This window comes from Pseudonaja textilis, chromosome 1 (genome assembly GCF_049901715.1).
Source record: "Pseudonaja textilis isolate UNSWEBS1 chromosome 1, rPseTex1.2, whole genome shotgun sequence".
Lineage (NCBI taxonomy): Eukaryota > Metazoa > Chordata > Lepidosauria > Squamata > Elapidae > Pseudonaja > Pseudonaja textilis.
Window position 1 is genome coordinate 127530422 of NC_141990.1, and position 22090 is coordinate 127552511.

The 22090-nt window shown below is 40.3% G+C and overlaps 1 protein-coding gene across 1 annotated transcript in view; it reads left to right on the forward strand.

Annotated features, from left to right (window-relative positions):
- The window catches only part of ERICH1 (glutamate rich 1), an 83335-nt gene that overhangs the window by 27370 nt on the left and 33875 nt on the right, over positions 1 to 22090 (forward strand). The window contains exon 3 of the mRNA XM_026695223.2: positions 12909 to 13049. Within this exon, the coding sequence (XP_026551008.2) occupies positions 12909 to 13049 (141 nt within the window). The remainder of the gene's footprint in view (positions 1 to 12908; positions 13050 to 22090) is intronic.

Genomic DNA, 22090 nt, shown 5'->3' on the forward strand with positions numbered 1-22090 from the left:
CTAAAGGAACTCTTTTGACAGCTACCCTGTTTTGAATTTAAAATCAGCTTCTGATTTGATTCCAAAGGAGAGGCTATGGGAAAAATTTCAATAGATAAAATGTTGCTTCTTTTTATTTGTATTTTTTATTCTAACATCTTACTGAGAGTTAGATATTTCTCCCGGGGGTATCTTTCTGGAGCTGTTATCATGCAAAGAGCAGTTAAGCAAGGTTGGCTTTTAGCCCCTTACTTGTATCACTTCAACAAATCAGGCTGTCCCTCTGATTGTATGTAGACAACACACGGTAGTAATTTTGTCTGTCTCCCAGATGGGAATGAGAAGGCATTGACTTTCTTTTGCCTAAAAGAGCTATTACAGTGGTAAGTCAAAAACTATCTGCATTATTTGTATTACATAGAAACCTGGGAGCAGAAAATTTGCTTGACTGGAGAAAGAATTCTTTGTTTATTTGTATCCTGCCTTTATTATTAGTCAAATAACTCAAGGCAGTGAACATATCCTACACATCTTCCTCTTCCTCCTCAGCAGAAAACAAGATATCTTTGCATCAAGTCATTCTTGAGAAATGATTACCATCATCCCAACAAACGAAGGCTGATCTGTGGTTCTCATAGTACACAATAAATAAGAAAATCTAAATTACTGTAGAAAAATATAATAAAAAGGAAAAAAGAAAATTAAAAAGACAACCCACATTAACCAAATGCTTCCTTAGCGAAGTAACCAAACCCCACACAAGAAAAACTGTGTAAGAACTTTTGTTCAAATGACTACAAATGCCTTGCAACAATCCCGAATGCCAGAAAAGCGAACAGACCGTCTATACAACGTTCTCCAACAAAATAGGTACCCACACACAAGTTGATCAAAAAGTGCCTGGCAACGCAACCCACTATAGTACAACCAAAACAAACTACAGAAAGGATAACCTGATCTTACATTAAAAAAAAAACATATCTGAAACAGTCAACACACTACTGTAACCACACAGCATCACCATAGTACACAAACCAACTAAAGACCTCTAACACGTCAGTTCGTACAGGTAGTCCTTGACTTATTGACCCAAATGTGGTTTTCAAAAGGCAACTGGGCTTTCTCACTTTTTTCCTTGAAAATGTTTTACATCTCATTCAAGAAACTTTTTTGGAACTGAAATGTTTTCAAGGAATAAAGTAAAAAAGAAAAGTCCAGTTGCCTTTTGAAAAGCACCTTTAGGGCAACTATGACCTGGATGATTCAGAATCACCATGGACACTCGGCTTAATGACTTTTCTTTAACAACTGTCTGTGGAGATTCTGAATCATCCAGGTCAGGGTTCTCTCAAAGATACTTTTTCAAAAGGCAAGTGGACTTTCTTACTATTTTCCTTGAAAACATTCTGAAGAAACTTCTTAGAAGCAAAATGTTTTCAAAATGTTTCCACGAAATTCCAGTTGCCTTTTGATAAAACACCTTTGGGATTTGCTTAACAGTTCAAAAATAAGGACAGCCTCAGAAAGGGTGCTTTATGACCAGTAAAGCACTTCCAACCATTGCAAAAAAAAATTGCACAAGAACCTACAAGAAGTCCTTGATCTATGACCGTAATGGACTGTGACCGTTCTGGTGACTAGTCATGACAGTTGGAAGTGAGGAGATCATGGGATCACTTTGCTTAACAACCTCAATTCCTGCTTTCCATGATGCAGTTGATAAAGAGTGTGAGGGTTAATTAGTCCACCTATAACATATGTTGGCTCTTCCCATACCTGCTTTCTGTGAGAAGGAATTCTGTTATAAACGTGCATTTGTTCTCCATATTTCAGGATCTTTCCTTCCTGTTATCTCTTCTCCTGCAGACCTTGTCCAGATGTTTCCAACCACTAATTCACATGTGGCCTGGATTCTTCAGGACATCCTTTCTGAACATTTTATATGGATTCCTGGAGAGATTCCACCAGATTATTTGTGGCTTCGTCCAGGGATTCTTGTCTGAGTCTTTTCAGAGATTTTTACAGCCATGCTTGCACCCCTGTTCCTGGATGCAGCAGAGCAATGCTCTCTGGAACTTGATAAAATGCTTGAAGCCATCTGTCCTTAAGCTTCTTTCAAAGCCACCAGGTTATACCCAAAACACTCCCTCCCTACTATTTACCATGCTTGTTTTTGATGCTTTGAAGTGTTGTTCTTTGGCTTGGTAGGAGCTGGAAGCGAGTGACTGGAGCTCACCCCATCCCACAGCAGCAACTGGGTCTCGAACGCAATCATCATCCCAATGTCCTAACCGCATGAGCCACTCTGCTTCTTCTCTTCAAGAATATTTACAGGTGTTTCAAGCCATTTTTGGCATTTTGTTTAGATGTTTCAGGACCTATTTTCGCCAGGATTTTCAAGGATTCTTGAAGCCATTTCTCCAGAGCTGCCTGGATTCTTCAGGTTTTCTACAAATCTTTGAAGCCATTGTAATACTGTATATTTTCCACAGGTCCTTCAGAACATTGATTTGTAAGGTTTATTGATTTTTCAACCCAACCATTACTTAGGGCTATGATGGTGAACCTATGGCACATGTGCTGGAAGTGGCATGCAGAGCCATTTCTTCTGGCACGTGAGCCGTCGCCCAGAACCGATCCACTGTGCATGTGCGCGCACCTCCCGCCAGCCAGCTGATTGTTGGGTATCTGCCACGGATGTGCAGGGGGCGGGGCGTGTGCGGCAGATGCATGTGCAAGAGGCACATGGTGTGCACGGGGGGGGGGTCGGCGTGCATGTGCAGGGGGTGGGGGGGTCACACATGCATTGCATTATGGATGCAGGCACACCTGCATGCGCACTTTGGGCACACAACGACAAAAAGGTTAGCCATCACTGACTTAGGGTATCTCAAAACTCTACTCTAGACTTCTGTAGATCCTGCATGTCTTTCATGCTTTAAGCCATTTCTGAATCCTAGATGGGGCAGTTTAGATCCTTCCTCCTTGAGGATTTTTATATTTCAAGCCATTTTTTGCAATCTTGTTTAAATGCATTAGGAGCTTCCCTGTCCAGGTTTTTCAGTGAATCTTGAAGCCATTTTTTACAGAATTCAGCAGAAGATGAGAGGCTTTCTAAGGATCCTTGAAGTCACTGTAATGCAGCAGGTGGTGGAGGTGGTAGAAAAGCCAGTTATGGAGCTAAATTTTTCATCTGCTGGAGCATCTGATACATATTAGCTGCTAAATTCCACACCTCGGTTTCCAGACTGTCTTGGTGCCTGCAGATGGTGTCCATCCATTCCAGTCTGCTGTCACTCCAGCTTGTGGATCTGATGCCATGCTGTGGTTTTATTGCAATCTGTGAAATTTTGGGGGAGTCGATGAGATTAATGTCAGGTGCAAGAAATCAGGAGCGTTCAAAAGTACCATGAGTTTATTTCATGTTGTCTATCCATAAGAATCTGTCAAGGCAAATTGATGCTAGGTAAGAGCCATGGAATTCATGGGGGCCTGGACTTAAGTCACTTGTGGGAGCATTGCGATTGCAAACTGATGACCCTTTGACCCTGCCCCAGTCTCAGCCTGGTCACCTCTTACACTTAGGTTTGTATAGGTAGGATTAAATGTAATGAGCCGTAGTTCATTAATTTCTTTATCTTACTTTTGGTTTGGGAGGGGATATTAAATTTCACTATTTGGCCAATTACTGAAGAGTATTATAGTTAAGATTCAGCTAAAATAATAAGTTACATTGTCCTAAAACATCCACTGTATTTTTTTTCCTAAATCTTCATAAGATGGAATTTATATGTGGCCCATGAACAAAAATGTTCACTTACCTCTTCTATGACACCCTTCGTGGTATTTCTCATTCTTCTCCTGAAACGGCCTCCCATCACCAAATAGTGATGATTGGCAGCTAGAAGATAAAGTAGTCTGTAAGAATGTGGAATAGCATTAACACACTTTTTTTTTTGGAAAATTGGAATATAGGTTTTAAAAGACCGTATCTAGAGCAGCACATAATATTCTAAATGTATTTGCCATCCAGTTTCTCTAATCTGAACGATCCTTTAGAACAACTGTTGAACAACTAGGGGTAATTTATAATTAAAAGTAGCATAAAAAGATTAGCAAACAAACGAATGTTTTCATGATTGTTAGAATAATGAAAAATGTGATTGGTAAATTAAAATACAAACAATAAAACCTCTGGCCTCTAAAGACTGGAATAAAAATAAGTAGTTTTTTTAATGTATTTTATAAAGACATAGTGATAGCCAACTGCAGCTGCTTGGTGATGCCTTCCAAACTCCGGGAATGAGGCAGGAAAAGGCCACCTTCCATCTGCCTACTACATCAGTCTCAAAAAGCAGTGCAGCTTCTGAGTTTCTCCTGCAGATTTCAACGTCTTGCTGAAACATATTCCCTTAGGTAGGCAGTGCTTAAAAAGGCAATTCCCACTTGCTTCCCTTAATACCCAAGAGAGAAATAGTCCAAGCTTTCCGGACAGCATTAAGTTGCCCATCCCTATCCAACAGTTTTCACTTTCCTTTTTTGTTTTAATTAAATATTTAGTATTTGTTTTCCACTTGTTAGGATCCCGGGAGTCCGAAGCTTTTCAATATCATGAAAGCAGATGGATGAGCCAAATTCACCACGAGGGAGACATTCTTGTTTCCCCATGTGATTTCCACCAATTAAATTGTCTGTAGAAGCTACAACCTATACTTCCCATTGCAACAAAAGTATATCTGAACCCTACGGAATTAAACTTCACTAGTGGTTTGTTTAACTTATATCCCACCCACCTCACCTAGAAGCCACTTTAAGTGGCTTACAATCAAAAACAAAATAAAACATTAACATATTGAAACAAGAAATATTAAACCTAAAATTGCTTTGGAAATGTAAATCCTACTACATAGGAGATACAACAATGGATCTCTTGAACTATCGATAATATCCTATATATTTGACCATAAATGTTCCCTTTGAAAAGTCTTTCAACCCATCAAACTTTTTTTTTCTTTCATACCACAACAGACACAAAGAATTCGAAAGAATTTCTAGAGGTAAGGTTTTGGGTGCAACATTCTCACTTTGTCCCCAAATGCCAAACTATAAAAATAGCCTAACAAGTTGTTTTCTCACAGTTTAGCTAGTACCTTGTTTGTATACCTTGAAACTATATTAATGAGATTTGCAAATATAGGAGAGGTTTCATATTAAAAAACTCAACTATTGATATTCCCAGCTCTTTCCCCCAAAGTTTCATCTGAACAGAGGTCTCTTTAGTATTCTACACCCACCCTATAATTTATCCAGCTTTAAGATAGAAATTGGCAGCCAGAGTTTTGCAGACATCCACCAAGCTGTCTGCCACCCAATTTGGATGCCAAAAATAAATATCAGAAAACAAAAATGTAATATAAACCTGGTGAGTTGCAAAGCAGAATGACAATCTCTTCCATGAATGGTTCTATGACCTACAGAAGCAGAATACAGGGTGGGTGATGACATCATCGTGCTTAATCTAGAGGTGAGATTCCTGTTGCCCTCCCTCCATGGAGAGAGTGGAGGGGAGTGGAAGGGAAGGGAAGGAATGCTTAGCTTTCTTCCTATCCCTTTATTGAGGAACTAGGATGGAGAACAGAGGCAGAGAAGGTAGGGAATTGAGAGGCAGCTCTGTAATTTACTTGACCTCTCCAAGCTTTAACAGAGATGTCACAAGTTGATTCGTGTCATAGATCAACTAGTTAAGTTCACACATGGTGGGGGGAAAGACCAATCTGCTCCCTTCACACCACATGCTAAATTTGATTTGGGACTTTTGAGGAGGAGGGAGTGACTGTGTTGCTACACATCTGATACATCCTCTGATTTTGGTGCTCATTCAACAATTGCCTTTTTGCATTTGAGGCTAAGTAGCTCAGACCTGCCCTTCTTTTCTGCAGCCTGAAAGGTCTTTCTTGCTAAGGATATTTCTCAGTTTCTTTACTGTGTTCAAATCCATACTTTTACAATGTTTAATTCCCTGGAAGGAGTCCAGTCCAAGTTTATAAGAGCTGTCCTTGCATTTCTGAGATGCAGGAAGAATTCTGTCTTCTGTTAGAGAAATGTTTGGTTTCGGTGGATTCCAGAGTCTGGTGCTATCTCATTAATATCTGATTCAATTTTTGGGGGGGTCTGAGTATCTGGCTCTAGTGGTTTTAAGAGACCATTTTTAAATCAACTTGATTAACAAGAGCTAATAGCAAACTTCCAGTCTTTAGGTCTCGGTTCGGAATGGATAGCCTTTGTCCTGTTCTGACCTAGGCGTCCCAAGATCATGAACCAGACTCCTCATCCTGATAAAACCCCTTTTATTTAGGTTAAAGGGAATTCCTCTCCAGCAAAGTCCTGGCAAACAGTCTTTCATGAGATTTTACAACTACAGACCTTTATCAGGCTTGGAGAGTTGCCAGGCCGGTGTCTTCCAAACGTTGTAGCAGTAATTACTTAGCAAGAAGTCAAGAACAGATCTTCACCCTAATGAATTGAACTAATTGTCTCCTGCAAACACCACTCCCCTTTCACTCTTCTTTATTCCCTATGTGAGGGGCCATTCACCGTCCCCTGAGCCTTTACTCCTGAGTTGACCCTTGTTCTTTAACTGTTCCCTTCTCCCGGCAGCTCTGTGCATGCACACACTGGGAACAGGCTCCAGCTATTCTTCTGCCCCACTGATCTCCAGCTGATAACTGTCAGACAGCCATGGCCCCATCTCTGCCTCAGACGCAGAGCACTTGTCAGAGCCCTCCCCAGACTTCAGGACTTGCCCATGTTCCTCCCCAACCTCCTCACTGTTCGAGTCTGCCACCAACTCTGCTGGCGGGTCACAACATGTCCATTAAGGGTTGTAAATACCAGAAATCATCTTAAGCAACGTCTGGGCTATTGATTTCCAAACCAGTCTAAGCCCAATGCCATAATCTGTGATTTTTTTTTCTAAAATGGGCATCTGCCATCATCCTATCTCTCTTCCTTTCCAACTCTGAAATTTCACTGTGTCTTTATCTTCTTGGCTGTTTTATCCTCCACATTCTTGTGGGGCCCATATAAAACAGCCCTATAGAGGTGCAGATGCCCATATAGGGGGATGGACCTGAGGAGTCGCTGAGCCCCATGATCCTCTTTTGCTTCCTATTGAGAGCAGGGGTGTACAACCTTGTCCACTTTAGGACCTGTGGACCATGCTGGCTGAGGAATTCTGGGAGTTGAAGTCCACAAGTCTTAAAGTGGACACAGTTGGACATCCCAACTTTAGAGGAAATCTCAGATGACAAACATCTATTCCTTTCCATTACCTTGGCAAGAATGTGCAATGCTTATTTGTTGCCTCTTCTATCAGACCATCAGACCAGGATTCTGGTGTATTTTTTTCTAGGTTGCCCAATTCTCTAGCTCTGTTTGTGTTATTTGTTCTACCTCAGGGGTGTCAAACTGGTGGCCTGTGGGCCGGATGCGTCACGTGCAGGCCATGCCAACCCCAGCTTCACAAAGGAGAAAAACATCACGAAATGTCAGGTGACGGTAACGTGACCCGGCGAGTTTGACACCCGTGTTCTACCCACAACTAAGGTCTAGTGCTAATCTCTATGATTGCCACTAGCATGTGTATTATTTTTATATATTGATAATATTATTTCATGACATTGTATGCCTACATTTTATTCATATCTACCATGTTTCTCCAACAATACGCCCCCCCCAATAGGATGACCCAGAATGTTTTCTAGGGATAAAATGAAATTAAGCCCTCCCCACAAATTTAAAACATGTGAAATTGGGGGGGGGACTTGCCTTTAGGAGCACCCTGCGGGCAGCCATGCCTCATCGCCAGCCACTCCTAATGGCTGATCATGGCGGAGCGCAGAGTGCTTCCTACCCCTCCCAAGCGCCTTTGCTGCAGACCCGGGTATGGTGCTGGTTGCAGACCAGGTCACTCAGCAGGGCACTTTAAATTGCGAGAACTTCAGTGCCCGCCGCTGCTGCTTCCTCCACCGCTCTTGCTTTCCTTTCACATTCCTCCACTGGCAGCGTTTCAGCCGCTTCTCGGGCAGGGGAGCCGCTTCCGCAGCTTCCACAGTTCCCGCTGGCAAGAAAACAGCAGCAGTGCCAGTGGGAACTGTGGAAGCTACGGAGGAGGCTCCCCCGCCCGAGAAGCAGCTGAAACACTTCTACAGTTCCCGCTGGCACTGCTGCTGGTCTCTCGCCAGCGCCGGCAGGAACTGTGGAATCTACAGAGGTGGCTCCCCTGCCCAAGAACTGGCTGAAACTCTTCTGGTGGAGGAATGCGAAGAGAAAGCAACAACGGTGGAGGAAGCAGCAGCTGCGGGCGCTGAAGTTCGTGAGATTTAACATGCCTTGCTGAGGCGGACATCCACACCGCCAGCACCCACCCACTGACCCGGCCTGCAACCAACACCATACCCAGGTCTGCAGCAAAGGCACTTGGTGGGAGTAGGGAGCCCTCCGCGTTCAGCCATGATTGGTCGTTAGGAACAACTGGTGGCGAAGCGTGGCTGCCTGCGGAGTACTCTAGGCGAGGGTGCATGGGGGAAGAAATTAATTCACCCCCGAAAAGACAGCCTAGCCATTTTTTTCAGGGCTCAAAAAAAAAAAAAAGAAAAAAAAAAGACCCGGCCTTATTATATGAGAAACACGATATATATTTTGCGAGTATGAACTTCTGTATAGTATTTTCTTAGCTTCACAGCCATAATAAAAGATTTGCTTGTGATTATAGGACTCTGCAAAGCATTTAGAGGAAGGGCTTTGTTTGCCCACCTACTCATTTCTTTCAGATGCTTTGCCAGACCTGGTATGTAGCAAAATTCAGTTGTGCACAGCATATACCAAGCTTAAAAGGCACCATAGAGCCTCATGATCAATAAGCTGAGAATTCAGGCAGCGGGCTCTTATTTTGATCTGGTCCAGCAAGAAATTATTTGCTAGGTGGAGCTGGGTCTGCTGATAAACTGCTTTTGAATTTTTGCATTGGTACTTACTCCTGCTGTTACTCTAGTAGACATGCAAATAGAGCCCCTAATCAAAACAGGAGTTGCCAAATGCTCCAAAAGAAAAGACAAAAAAAAAAAAGAATAATCACGGAGCAATCCTCATATCAGAATTTCATTTGCTGATTTATATGTTGCTGCGAATTTAAAAAAAAAACAATAGACGTTCAGCACATACATACTAGAATAGAGAATTTAATGAGCAATGTGCATTATTTCAGTCTCCTGCAATCTTTCTGAATCTTAGTAGCTTTAAGATGTATGGACTTCAGTGCCCAGAATTCCCCAGCCACCATACTGGGAGTTGAAGTCCATCTATTAAAGTTACCAATGTTGAGAAACCACTGTCCTATAGTACAGGTAGTTCTCAACTTGAGACCAAATTTGAGCCCACAATTTTGGTCATAAGTCATGATAGTTGTAAAGTGAGCTACTGCATGACTGTGCGTGATCTCAAGACCATTTTTTGTGGTAGTCTTAAATGAATGCTATTAGGAATGTAAGTCACCTAACAGTTGGGTTGGAAATATATAAACCAGGATAGACATTTTAATACTGTCTCTTTAAGGGAATGCTAAAATTGTAATTGGGTGTGGTTCCTCAAACGGCCTTAAGATGGAGCCAGAAACCTGGTTTCCCAGAGACTTGCTAGTTGCTAGATGTTCTGATGGTTGCTGTTTTTGGTTCCTGCATTTCCCTATTGACTGTTGCTGATCGTCGTTATTCTTGGTTTGATGTGAGTTTATTTACTGAACTGTGTATGATACTGGACTTTGTTATTTGGATTATCCCTGGATTGAAAACTGACTGTTTTAACTGTGAGTGACTTGGACTGTTCGTTGGACTTTTCTTAACTGTTTACTGGAAGTAAAACATACATTTTACTGTTCGGTGTATCTGTGTACTGGTCGTGTGTTATTCAACATCACTCTCACTACGTCTCCCTGTGTGCACTCATTCTCCTTACGGGAGAATGCCATGGTCATTAATGCCATGGTCATTAAGCGAACACCTCCTATAGGGTAGTTTTTGCTGGGGGAAAAACAAAACTTAAATCCCGGTTTCAAGCAAAAACATCCTAAATCGTGGTCACATGACCACGAGATGCTTACTGCAAACATTTGCTAATTCTACCCAATTGATGAGTGCCCATAAGCAAGTCATGTGACTGCACCCATTTTTCTTGATGGTTTTTCTTTTTGTGAACCAATTGTAAATCGAGGACCTCCTGTAGGTACTGTGGGTGAGTACCTTCAAGGATCTTGCCCTTCCTCATCATGGCGCTTAGTCTTGAAACCAAGCTGTTCAGTGACATCCCTTCACAGAGAATGTTGCATTCTTTGAAGCAGGATACATGGAAATGCTTCCTGAACCAGGAACGTGGCTATATTACTGCAACGTCTTGGTCAGTTTGTCCTGGTACAAATGACACAGCAGGGTGATCTGCCCTCCACAGTGGCACATTTGGAAATTTGGAACAATGTTTTCAAGAATGAAGCCTATAAAATAGGTTTATAAACCTGTTGGAGCACGATAGCAAGCAAGCTCAACATTTTGGAAGCTGAAGAAAGCAAGACCAAGCAGAAACTACACTTAGTGTAATTGATGTGTAAATATGTTTAAAAATAAAGTTAACTATTAAGTGGCCATATTGATTCCAGTTTATGCAAGGTTTTGAGGGCTGCATGAAGCCCTCAGGCATCAAGCTGTTCACCCCTGTGTACGAACACCCAATTCTAATTTGGAAAACTGTGCTAAAGCTATTGGAAGGTTGCAGGATGTCTCCTGAAAACTTGTTGCATTTACATTAATAAATAAATTTTACAGGAAATTAAGATAGCACATCTAAGAGTTGCATTTTTTTTAAAAAAAGCAAACCAATATTGTCTAAGAGCTTTTAACAGCCTAAAAATCTTTCGCATTTATTCTCATTAATTCCAGCACTGATTAACACCTCATTATTAATCAACTGTGGAAATCAACCTCAGGACTTGACAGTTTGAGATAGTTTGAGCCTGAATTTAGGGGAAATGAATTTCCTGAATAGTTTCAATTAATTTTTAGCTTGATGCCTGTCTTTTCAGATTGCATGATTAATCAGTTGCATCTTACTGCATTATTTTTCTCTGTTCTCTTCGACCTCTAACAAGAGAATATTTTCCATTAGTAATTAAAGGTATTTGGAGAAAATTGGTTGGAGCTTGTTTTTTTAAAAAAAAGTCAAGAAGAGCCTCTGTTTCTCATGGTATGCTCTGATTTCTTTTCATGTGTGCAAGAAAATTGGCTGAAATAATACTTAGTAATCTTAGAAATGGGATCTATGTCCAGGAACATCCATATTTTTCTTTCTAAAAAATCAGTGGACACAGTAGCCCTGTGTTACAATAATACATATGAGGATAGTTCATTAGTGTGTGTTAAATTTCTCTTATTGAAAATCAAGGTAATACCATTATTGCATTGGCAAGTATAGTCAAGTTCTATTAAGGTTTTTCCAAAGGTTTTTAGCAATACCATATAGTTGCTTATGAACAATATTTTTTCTGATTCCTGTTCTACTCTGTGAGAATTATTCTGCTTTTTAATGAATTTATTCTACAGATCATCGCAGGGCAGCAGTTTAAATTTTGAAAGGGTGGAATTGAGTCAATCTTAAATCCTGATAGTCACATGGAAAACTCTTTGCAGATCCCTACACATTTTCAAAAATCATTTGCCATTACGTAGCGCTAATAAAGAATGAATGGCTTAAGAATTGCCAAGATGTCTTTTTGTGCTTAAGGCAGGACTACCACTCAGCTTTCTGTGTTCCTAAAGTAGCACCTTAATCCCTAGACCCCAGTGGCTTTCAGTGTAAACTCTAGCATTGTCAAATATCAGGGAAATCACTAATCCAGTGCAAATTGGCTGAAGATCGGGTAATGCGATTGATAAAAGTATATCTGATGGTTTTATTTATATAGAATAGAATAGGATGGGCTGGGACGGGATGGGACGGAACGGGACGGAATGGAACTGAACAGAACAGAACAGAACAGAATAGAATTCTTTATTGGCCAAGTGTGATTTGACACACAAGGAATTTGTTTCCGGTGTGTAAGCTCTCAATATAAATACAACAATAGTGATAAGCAACAAAGTTTTAGTATATACACACTAAAACAGCCATAATGGCTGTATTTGTAGGACTGTGTCTACAAATCCTTACAGATGTCTCTAAATGTTCAACGATGCATACAAAGTACTATTGTTCGAAGCATTAAATCAGCTACATATATTTCCAGGCTTGTGAAGCTACTTCATAAGTTATCCACAGCTGTCTCTGCACACATGGGCATACATGGTAAGGCTATGTGGGAGTTGCCTATAGAGTGCAATGTAGACTCAAAGAGGAGGAGATTTAGAACATGTATGGCATATATGTGTGACCTGCCAGCTTCTCTTTACATCAAAGAGGTCTTTTTCTGTTAGGGTACAGTGACAGCCACATGGTATAAAGGAGATCAGACATAACCTTGAAGGAAGAATACAGCATTGGTTGCATCAATATCATTTAGACCTAACAAAGAAGACCGGTGGAGGAAGAAACTCAAGGTTGCCTTCCCTTAATTCTATTTGGCATAAGATGGACAAGCAAGAATGCCAGGCTTTTACGATTCTGTTGTTATACCTGCAATAATAAGATGGAGTTCCAGTAGTCCTTGTGGATTCTGTTTCCTGGCAGACTAGGCTACTTACAAGGAACAGACACAGAGGGTTCTTTAGCAAGTTGTTGAGCAAGTGTGGCTACTTGCACTTTGTTCTTACAAACCGGTTCACTGCATAGCCCTGGTACAAGCTCTGGCAAGTCTTTTGCACCTCAATTTCCTATTTATTCTCTTCTAGACAAGACAAGTGTGATTCTACCTTCAAAAAAAATATACACTGTGACTCTCCCTCCTGAAGGTTATGGACCAGTTGCTACTAATGAAAATGGTGAAGGATCTTCTGAAAGCAGTGCTGAGGACAGTAATACTGGGGTTCCAGGTAAGAGAAAATGCTTCATCTTTCTCTAAAACAGCCAGTGCTTAAATGTATAAGCTACAGGTAAATGGAAAGTTGCACCAGTTTATTGGCATGTAAAAAACATGTATGAAATAAAATGTGTCTGCTAGGATATACAACTGTATAAACAGAAACTCATCCTAAAATCAGGGCAGAATCCAGATTGAAACATCCCAAGCAGATGCTCAACTCTCTTAATTCTTTCAATGATAAAATGCCATTCATGTATGTTAACTTTGTACATGCAGAAAGTTTGTTACAGTGCTTTAATAGTAATCAGAATAGAAGGGACCTTGGAGGTCTTCTAGTCCAACCCCCTGCTCAAGGAGATCCTCTACCATTCCAGACAAGTGGCTGTCCAGGCTCTTCCTAAAAACCTCCAGTGATGAAGCACCTACAACTTCTGAAGGCAAGCTGTTCCACTGGTTAATTGTTCTCATTGGAGTTTCTCCTTAATTCTAGGCTACCTTTCTCCTTGATTAGTTTCCATCCATTGCCTTCTGGTATTTTGGAAAAAAGCTGACCCCCTCTTCTTTGGGTAGTCTCCCAAATAGTGGAATATTGCTATCATGTCACCCTCTAGTACTTCTTTTCTCTAGACTAGCCATACCCAGTTCCTGCAACCATTCTTCATATATTTTAGTCTCCAAGTCTTTAATCAGAGGTGGTATCCAGCAGGTTCTGACCAGTTCTGGAGAACCGGTAGCGGAAATTTTGAGTAGTTCGGAGAACTGGCAAATATCACCTCTAACTGCGCCTGCCTCCATCTATTCTCTGCCTCCCAAGTCCCAGCTGATCAGCTGGGTCTTCTTTAGTGGCCCTGCAGAGGAGAACGGAGCTGGAAAGCAGGTTAGTGTGGTGGGGAGGGAATAGGATTTTACAGTATCCTTCCCCTGCCACGCCCATGAAGCCACGCCCACAGAACCAATAGTAAAAAAAAATTGAATCCCACCACTGTCTTTAATCATCGTAGTTGCTCTTATCTGTACTTTTTCTACACTCTTAACATCTTTTTTGTAATGTGGTGACCAAAACTGGATGCAATATTCCAGGTGTGGTTTTACTGAGGTTTTATAAAGTGTTTTATAAAGTGTTTCCCTAAAAATAGGACCCTATGTTATATTTTTTTGCCACCAAAAAAGGTACCTGTTCTTATTTTCAGGGGATTTCATCCACTGATAAACTCACTTGTGTGTGTCACCCCGGCCTCCTTTTCACTGTTAGAGGCCTTCAAGAATGTCTTCTATGGCCAGCAAGGCTTTCCTGAAGTCCAGTGCAGCAGATAACAAAGCTCCAGATCAATCCAGAGCTTTGTTATCAGCTACAGAGGCCTTCAGGAAAGGCTTGCCAGCCTTGCCGGCTGCAGAAGAAGTGGGCCGGCAAGGCAGGTGTCGGCGTATGTGAGGCCTGGCTACAACTGTCCAAAGGTAAGTAGTAGGGCAGCTCCACCCCCATCCCCACCCAAGCTTAATTTTTACTCATCTACTCTGGAGTGGGCGGGATCTTAATTTGGGCTTATTTTGGGAGTAGGTTTTATATTGGGCGCACATGTAAAAATCAAGCCAGGACTTACTTTCAGGGTAGGTCATATTTTGGGGGAAACAGGGTAATACTTCATTGATTTTGATTCTATATTTCTATGTATATAGCCAAGGATTTTATTCGCTTTCTTGGCTGCTGCCGCACACTGCTGGCTCATATTTATTTCATATTTATTAAATGACAAATAGTGAGTCGGCGGACTACAGTACAAATTAAGCAGTTCTGTTTGAGAGTCTGTGTTAGAAAGTCCAATTGTACAAGGTTCTTGTGTTTCTTGAATTTCATTATAGTCAGGTATTTTGTATATGCTTGGGTTATACTGTATTTCTGAATGTCCAAATGAATTTTATTCTTGATACAGGGTTAGTTCAATACAAAAAATATATTTATAATGATATTAATGTAAGTTTATTCTCCGAATTCTATTATCAGCTTAATTAAGCGTTTACTGGGCTTACATTTAGTTGAATTTTGATTTGGCGTGGCTAGCAAATGAAGGCACTGCTCGTTTTGTTCTTCATACTACTGTAAATGTTAACAAAGGATGAATCTACTTGCTGCAAGCATTTCAAATACATCAAGTGATATCCTTAACTAAAGAATTGATCACATAAAAATGGAAAGAGTGGATTTTGGGGAAATCAGAATGTTAAATAATTTGGATTTGGTATGTAGCTTAGTTCTGTACGTAAAATTTCAAATAGATGTAACATTTCTTTATATTTCATAACTTAATGTGATATATTTCCTATTTGCATTAAGAGGAGACTGATTAAGCAGCAGATCAAATATTTATGTTTTTCCCATTGCTAACAGCCTTATCTCTATAAAAAGATATGTATTAACCTTATCAAAAGTTCAGATATTCCTTTAAGAGCAGTTTCAGGTCAATTGATATGTAAAGTCCTGTTAATTCCAGCAGAAATAGAATAAATATTAGGCATATGTAGCAGTTATCTTTCCCCATTTAAGGATTGCTTCTGGGCAAATAAATATCTTCCCATAGATTTTTACAAAGGAAACAGTTTGTGGAAGAAGACTGCCTCTTTGAATAGTAACTACCTGATGTTCCATTCAGCCATGTCCATTTGTATACCATGTGACCCTGTAGGGAGGTTTCTTGTATTAAATAAACATCCCTCACTCTATGACTGCCTCTGAGTAATCTTACAGAAAACGCCAGATACTTAATTAAGTAAATAGGATCCAATGCCATGGCATATAGCTAATACTATGGAGTCCTTAGTGTTATCTGAGCTTAGTTGTTTGCTTGGATATGTTTTGTTACCCAACATCATCAGTGCTAGAAGGAGGTGGGGTTACTCTGCTTATATACACTGGCTTGCTCTGTCAGTGTTGGTGGGTGTGTTGTTTTCTCTTAATAGTTCCTCAATTAGGCTGAGAGAGAAAAAAATACTATAGAAAAATATGGCAAACCTAGATGTCGCATATTTCTGCACCATTTGGTTACGTTTAAGTGGACATGTTTTTATCGTTCAGACAAAATAAAAGGTTTGATGGATGTCAGATTGCCTAACTGGAAGCTAAGAAGGCAAGGAACATCAAGAAGAATTAATTTCAGTATAGACTATTATCTGGCTGCACAATTTCTTAGGATTTTCCATTTTTTTCCCAGTGTTGTTATAGTGTTAGTAGATAAGATTATAATTAACATAATTATGAGAAGATGGTTTTCTTTAACTTTGGCATCAAGTCTTGTTTGCCTTGACATATAATTTGTATTTTATTGCTGTGTTGCTACAGCACAGCACATATGGGCGGCACCATGTTGCAAAGGCTGCTTTAAGATATGCCCTAGGTACCAAAAAGAAATAATAAAAGGGTTGCATGAAATATTAGAATAATTTGCTTAATTTGACATTTTAGTGAGTCTGCTAATGTTTTTTTCTCTGGGATTCAATATCAGGGCAAGATTAAATGAATCAGAGATCTGATGAATGCAGTTAAATCAATAACTTAATCAGTTCAAGCTAATTCTTGACTGCTGTTCCAATATATTTTGGTTGTCTGTTCATTTAAGCAGACTTTTTATAGCATCTCTGGTTTATGAAATAAGAAAAAAAAATGACAAAGGAATTAGCATTAATCACGTTTATGTGCTGTACAGTTACAATCAAGGGATGTCTTATTTTGTATAATATGTTAGTCTACTCACCCGGGTAATTAATTATGATCAAAATAGTATTCAGTTTTTAGTGTAATAATTGAGTAATAGCTGTGGTATAAGACAATAATAGAAGCTTCCTTGTTTTTTAATTTTTTTCTCCCTGTGTTGACTTTATGGTGTCTTATCCTGGACTGCAGTTCATAACTTAGCCATGGGATATAGTGCAAGAGTCTATAATGTATTGTAGCCATTTTAGACCTGAGTTAAAGCAGATCTGGATATGGAGACAGAACCACAGCATACCATAGCCTCTTAGAATAGGTTGTTTTGAGTTTCACAGTGGAGGAAAGCTTTATGGGTACTGCTTAAAAACCAAAACCTACAAGAACTTGAATGTTCTTTTTTCATAACCAGAGAGATTTTGAGAAAATTTGTTTTCCTCTTGATGAACAAAAGTTGCTTAATGCTGTATAATGAGAGCCGCTTGGAAACAAAAGCCCAACAATTTTAAAAACTGTGACCCTACAAACAAAATGTGTACCTGCGGTTATATTCAGTAACGGCTTTGTTTCAGTCAGACCAGGAAACAGAATCCAACAAGTTTGAGTAGAACTTTATTAATAATGACTGTAATAGTTTAATCTGAGTATAATTACATATATCTGCATGTAATAGTCATTCCTCATGCAATGGATATTAATGGTGGGATTCAAATTTTTTTACTACTGGTTCTGTGGGCATAGGTTGATGGGCATGGGTTGGTGGGCGTGGCAGGGGAAGGATACTCTAAAATCTCCATTCCCTCCCCATGCCACTAACCTGCTTTCCAGCTCCGTTCTCCTGTGCAGGGCAACAAAAGAAGTCCCAGCCAATCAGCTGGGACTCAGGAAGCAGAGAATAGATGGGGGCGGAGCCAGTCAGAGGTGGTATTTGCCAGTTCTGCACTATTCAAAATTTCTGCTGCCGGTTCTCCAGAACTGGTCAGAACCGCATACCCCCTTTGGGCTATATAAATTTAATTAAATAAAAATAAGTGTTGAAGGCCTGACTAAGTTTTCCCTTCCCTCCCTTTCGGTGAGGATGAAGCCAGTATGTTTCCAGAGTTTAAAAAATGCTTGTATTTATGCAACCATTGTCTCTGCTTAAGTTTCTCCAAGTTCATGATACCACTGCAAGAAATGCAGTATCTGTGGTTTTCCATTCTTTCCATTTTTGCCTTATTTTTTCTTCTCCCTGCCCTTTTTATCCAACTGTCTCCACCACGCTCTTCTTTTCTGTGTCTTATTCCTTTTCACCCCTTCAGATATGCTGCAAGCTTCCTGTTGTCGTAGCAACGCAACAGCAGACCAGTTGCAAAAAAGGAGAAAAGATGAAGGGTTGCAGGCACAATCTTGTTAGTTTTCCAAAGGAACTCCTAAAAGGTCCTGTGAAGATGCAGATGTTCTTTTACTCATGTAGAAAGTTAGCACCCACCCTTCTCCTAGAAGAATGAAATATTCTAGGAAATATTAAAAAGGCAGAATATTATATTTTCCCTAAAGGAAAAACATGTTTCTAAAGACATAAACTCAGAGCCTCAGCTTCCTGCCCCCACCGCCACCCCCCCAGCAGATATTTTGGTGCCAGCCTATCCACAAGACAAAAGGCTGGGCCATCTTATCTACAAAACAAAAGACCTTCACTTCCAGGGCGATAGGATTAGCCCTCACTCAAGATCCAAACCAGGACAAAGCCATTAAGCCATAATAGGAATTGCCCAACACCCTTTCAGAACACAACCTTCTTCATTACATCATCACTCAGCAAGATTCAACCAAGCCTGGAATATAGACAGCCCACAAAGTTAGGTAAGACCCCTGGGAGGCTGATAACCAATTTCTTTCACAGGATCAGGAAGCAAGTTCAAAGCCCAAGAGAGGGTATCTCTCTCTCTCTCTCTCTCTCTCTCTCTCTCTCTCTCTCTCTCTCTCTCTCCCTCCCTCTCCCTCTCCCTCTCCCTCTCTCCCCCATGTGCTCAATTGCCCAGGACATCAAACCATCTTTCCAAACAGCCTCCATGTTTCCAGTGTCTTTCTCCCCACTTGGAACTGAACCCAGATGGACATTTCTTCCAATGCCCACATTGAGCTTTATCCACAACCTGATCCCTCATGTTGATTGGATGTTTTTTTTAATATTGAATATTTTGACTCCATCAGATAGAACAGTAGGGTTGGAAGGCACCTTGAAGGTCTTCTAGTCCAACCCCCTACGAAAGCAGGAGAGACCTTTCCAGACAAATAGTTTTGCATTTGAAAACCTCCAGTCATGGAGCACCGACAACTTCTGGAGAAAAGATTTATTTTTCTCACTACCAGGACATTTCTCCTTAGTTCTGAGTAGGACCTCTCTTTAATGATTTTCTACCCATTCTTATACTCAGATAAACGTTGCTTTATACCTTTGGGCAGATGCCTTAAAGCAGGAATCTTCAGAGATAAAGAACGTGGATTAATTTTGAGGTGGTTTGATAACATGGTGAAGGAAAAGATTAGATGAATAGTAAAAAGAAGTGGCTCATAAAGTTGGAGATAATTGGTTTCTTTGCTAAAAGACCTTCGTTAAAGACCTTCACTAGTCTCTGTCCTCTCTTCTCCCTCTAGTCCAAAATCTTGGATCCTGCTATGGCATCTCTGGATCTTGGCAACTTAGGATGTCCCCTAAGCCCCAGTGGTAGAAAGGTATTTAGGAAAGCTTTGCCACTTCAGTGTTTTCATTAATCCATAAAGATTTTGTTGGGCTCTTAAGTCTGGTTATTCATCATGCTAAGACATTTAGCATGAAGTGTCACTTTTCCCCTATCTGCATGTTTTAACGTTGACAAGTTTGACATTCTTACAAATTCTATTTATGTCAGATATTGTATTTTTCAGTTCTTTTAGCAAATATGAACTGAGGATTGTTCCTTAAAAAAAAAAAAAGACAAAAACAATATTTTTTTAGTACTCTAGAATGGTCATAGGCCAGTACTGTACAATCATTCGTTTTTTCTTCCAAAACTGAAGTAATGATCTTGTTTCATATTGATTTCATTAGGAGACATAGTGGTGCGGTGGTTAGAATGTAGTATTGCATGCTGACTCTGCCCGAGAGCCAAGAGTTCAATCTCTGTTTTCCATCCTTCCAAGGTCAGTAAAAGGAGGATCCAGATAGTTAGGGGCAGTATGCTGACTCTGTAAACCACTTAGAGCAGAGGTGGGTATTCAGCAGGTTCTGACCAGTTCTGGAGAACCGGTAGTGGAAATTTTGAGTAGTTTGGAGAACCAGCAATTACCACCTCTGACTGGAGATTTTACAGTACCCTTCCCCTGCCACGCCCACCAAGCTGGTAGTAAAAAAATTTAAATCCCACCACTGACTTAGAGGCTGCTGTAAAACACTATGAAGCAATATATGGGTCTAAGTGCTACTGCTGTCTGTATCCTGTCTTCCTTGGAAGGAATTGAAGAAAGCAAACATGTTGCTACTTTCCTTAACTGCCAGTAACCCATATAATTCAGGATCCCAATGTGGCTGAAGAGGGCTTTGAGACCAGTATGACTGTTCTCAATGCGGGCTGGGCATTCTGGGAATTGAAGTTCTCAAGTCTTAACGTTGCCAAGGTCGGACATCTCTGCTCTATAGTTGTTCTCTGGATTCTGAGGAATTCGTTGGTTTGAAATTGGCTGCAGGTAACCAAGATGAAGTAAAAGTAATTTCATTTTAGCATTTGCAAAAATGTAGAATATATGGAGATTAAATTAATGTGATAATAATGATTATTTATATCAGACAGGGTTACTTTCTGTGAGATGTGAGGTCATATAAGTTTATTAATAAATACATAAATAAAATAATAGTGCTTAAATTTTAATGTCTTAATTTGTATCACATCCAGCAGCTGGTTTGCTAATAATTATTTTCTATAATTTCTGACCTTTTTCCACTAAATGCTCCCCAAACAATGACTGTTTGTACAGTTGAGGTTTTTTCCCCCTCTAATTATAGCAAAATAACAGGGGGGAAAAACATAACTGTGTTAACATTGCAATATAACATTAAAATTAAAGGAAGAAAATGCCTGGAAATCTGTATCATAAACCAAATAACTTTTCACAAAAGTTAAGTTAAATTGTTTTCTTTAACCATCTTTCTGAAAATGACTAATTAAAACAGCAAACATTATATCAATAATCCATTGCTACAGACTACTGTATATACAGGTATCTCTTGAAGTAAGACCACAATTGATCCCAAAATTTCTGTTGCTAAGTGAGACAATTGTTATGTGATTTTTGCCCTATTTTGCAACCTTTCTTGCCACAGTTGGTAAGTGAATCGCTAAAGTTGTTTAGTCACTAAGACAGTTAGTGTTGGTAAGTGAATCTGGCTTCCCCAGAATCTGAAGGTTGCAAAAAGTGATCACACGACTCCAGAACATTGTAATCATCATAAACTGTCAACTGCCAACACCTAAATTCTGACCATGTGACCAGGATCACTTGCAACAGTCGGTGTAACGGTTGTATATGTGAAAAAAAAGTCATAAGTCACTTTTTTCAGCCTTTGTAACTTTGAATAGTCATGGATTTCCTGCTTTCTAGCTAATCTAACTCTCCCGGAAGAGCAGAACAGGTGATGGTCAGGGGGAAAAAAAGGAAAAATAGCAGCTTACCAAACCAGGCAAGTTGGATGGCTCACATGCCAGGTAAGGAGTGAGGGGGCAGGGCGAGGCCAGCCAGTGGAGCGATTTGCCAGTTCTCCGAACTGCGGACAATCATAACATGTGTGTGTGCAGCGTCTGCAAGAAATCATCAGCTGCGCCACCTGGACAGCTGACAAGCGCTGCACGCGGGCGCGCAGCATTTGAAAACCCTCTTGTTTCTTGCTTTTTCAACCTCAGCTGTGCCGCACAAAGCAGCTGAGGAGGGAAAATCAGGGAATAAAGGACAGCCTAGAGCCCGGGCAGGCAGGTGGGCCAAACACTGAATCGGTTTTGTGTCAGCTGCTCTTCGCAGCTACCGATTCTGTTGAACTGGGCCAAACCGGTAGCACCCCGCCCCTGGTGGTAGGCTTTAACCACATACAATTGCCAGGTACTTTTGCTTAAAATTATTCCTATTTCTGTATGAAGTTTTTACAGGCCCATTTCTTTTTTCAAGTTCCTGCTTGAACTTTTGTACCACTTTCAGCTGCCCTGTTCATAAATTTAACACTTACGTGCATAACATAAATTTAGCACTTACAAATTAGAAAACTCAAAGACCAGCTTATTTCAAGTAACACAGTGACTGATGATACAAGAATCTTGACAGGAAAGCCACAAATCCATCAG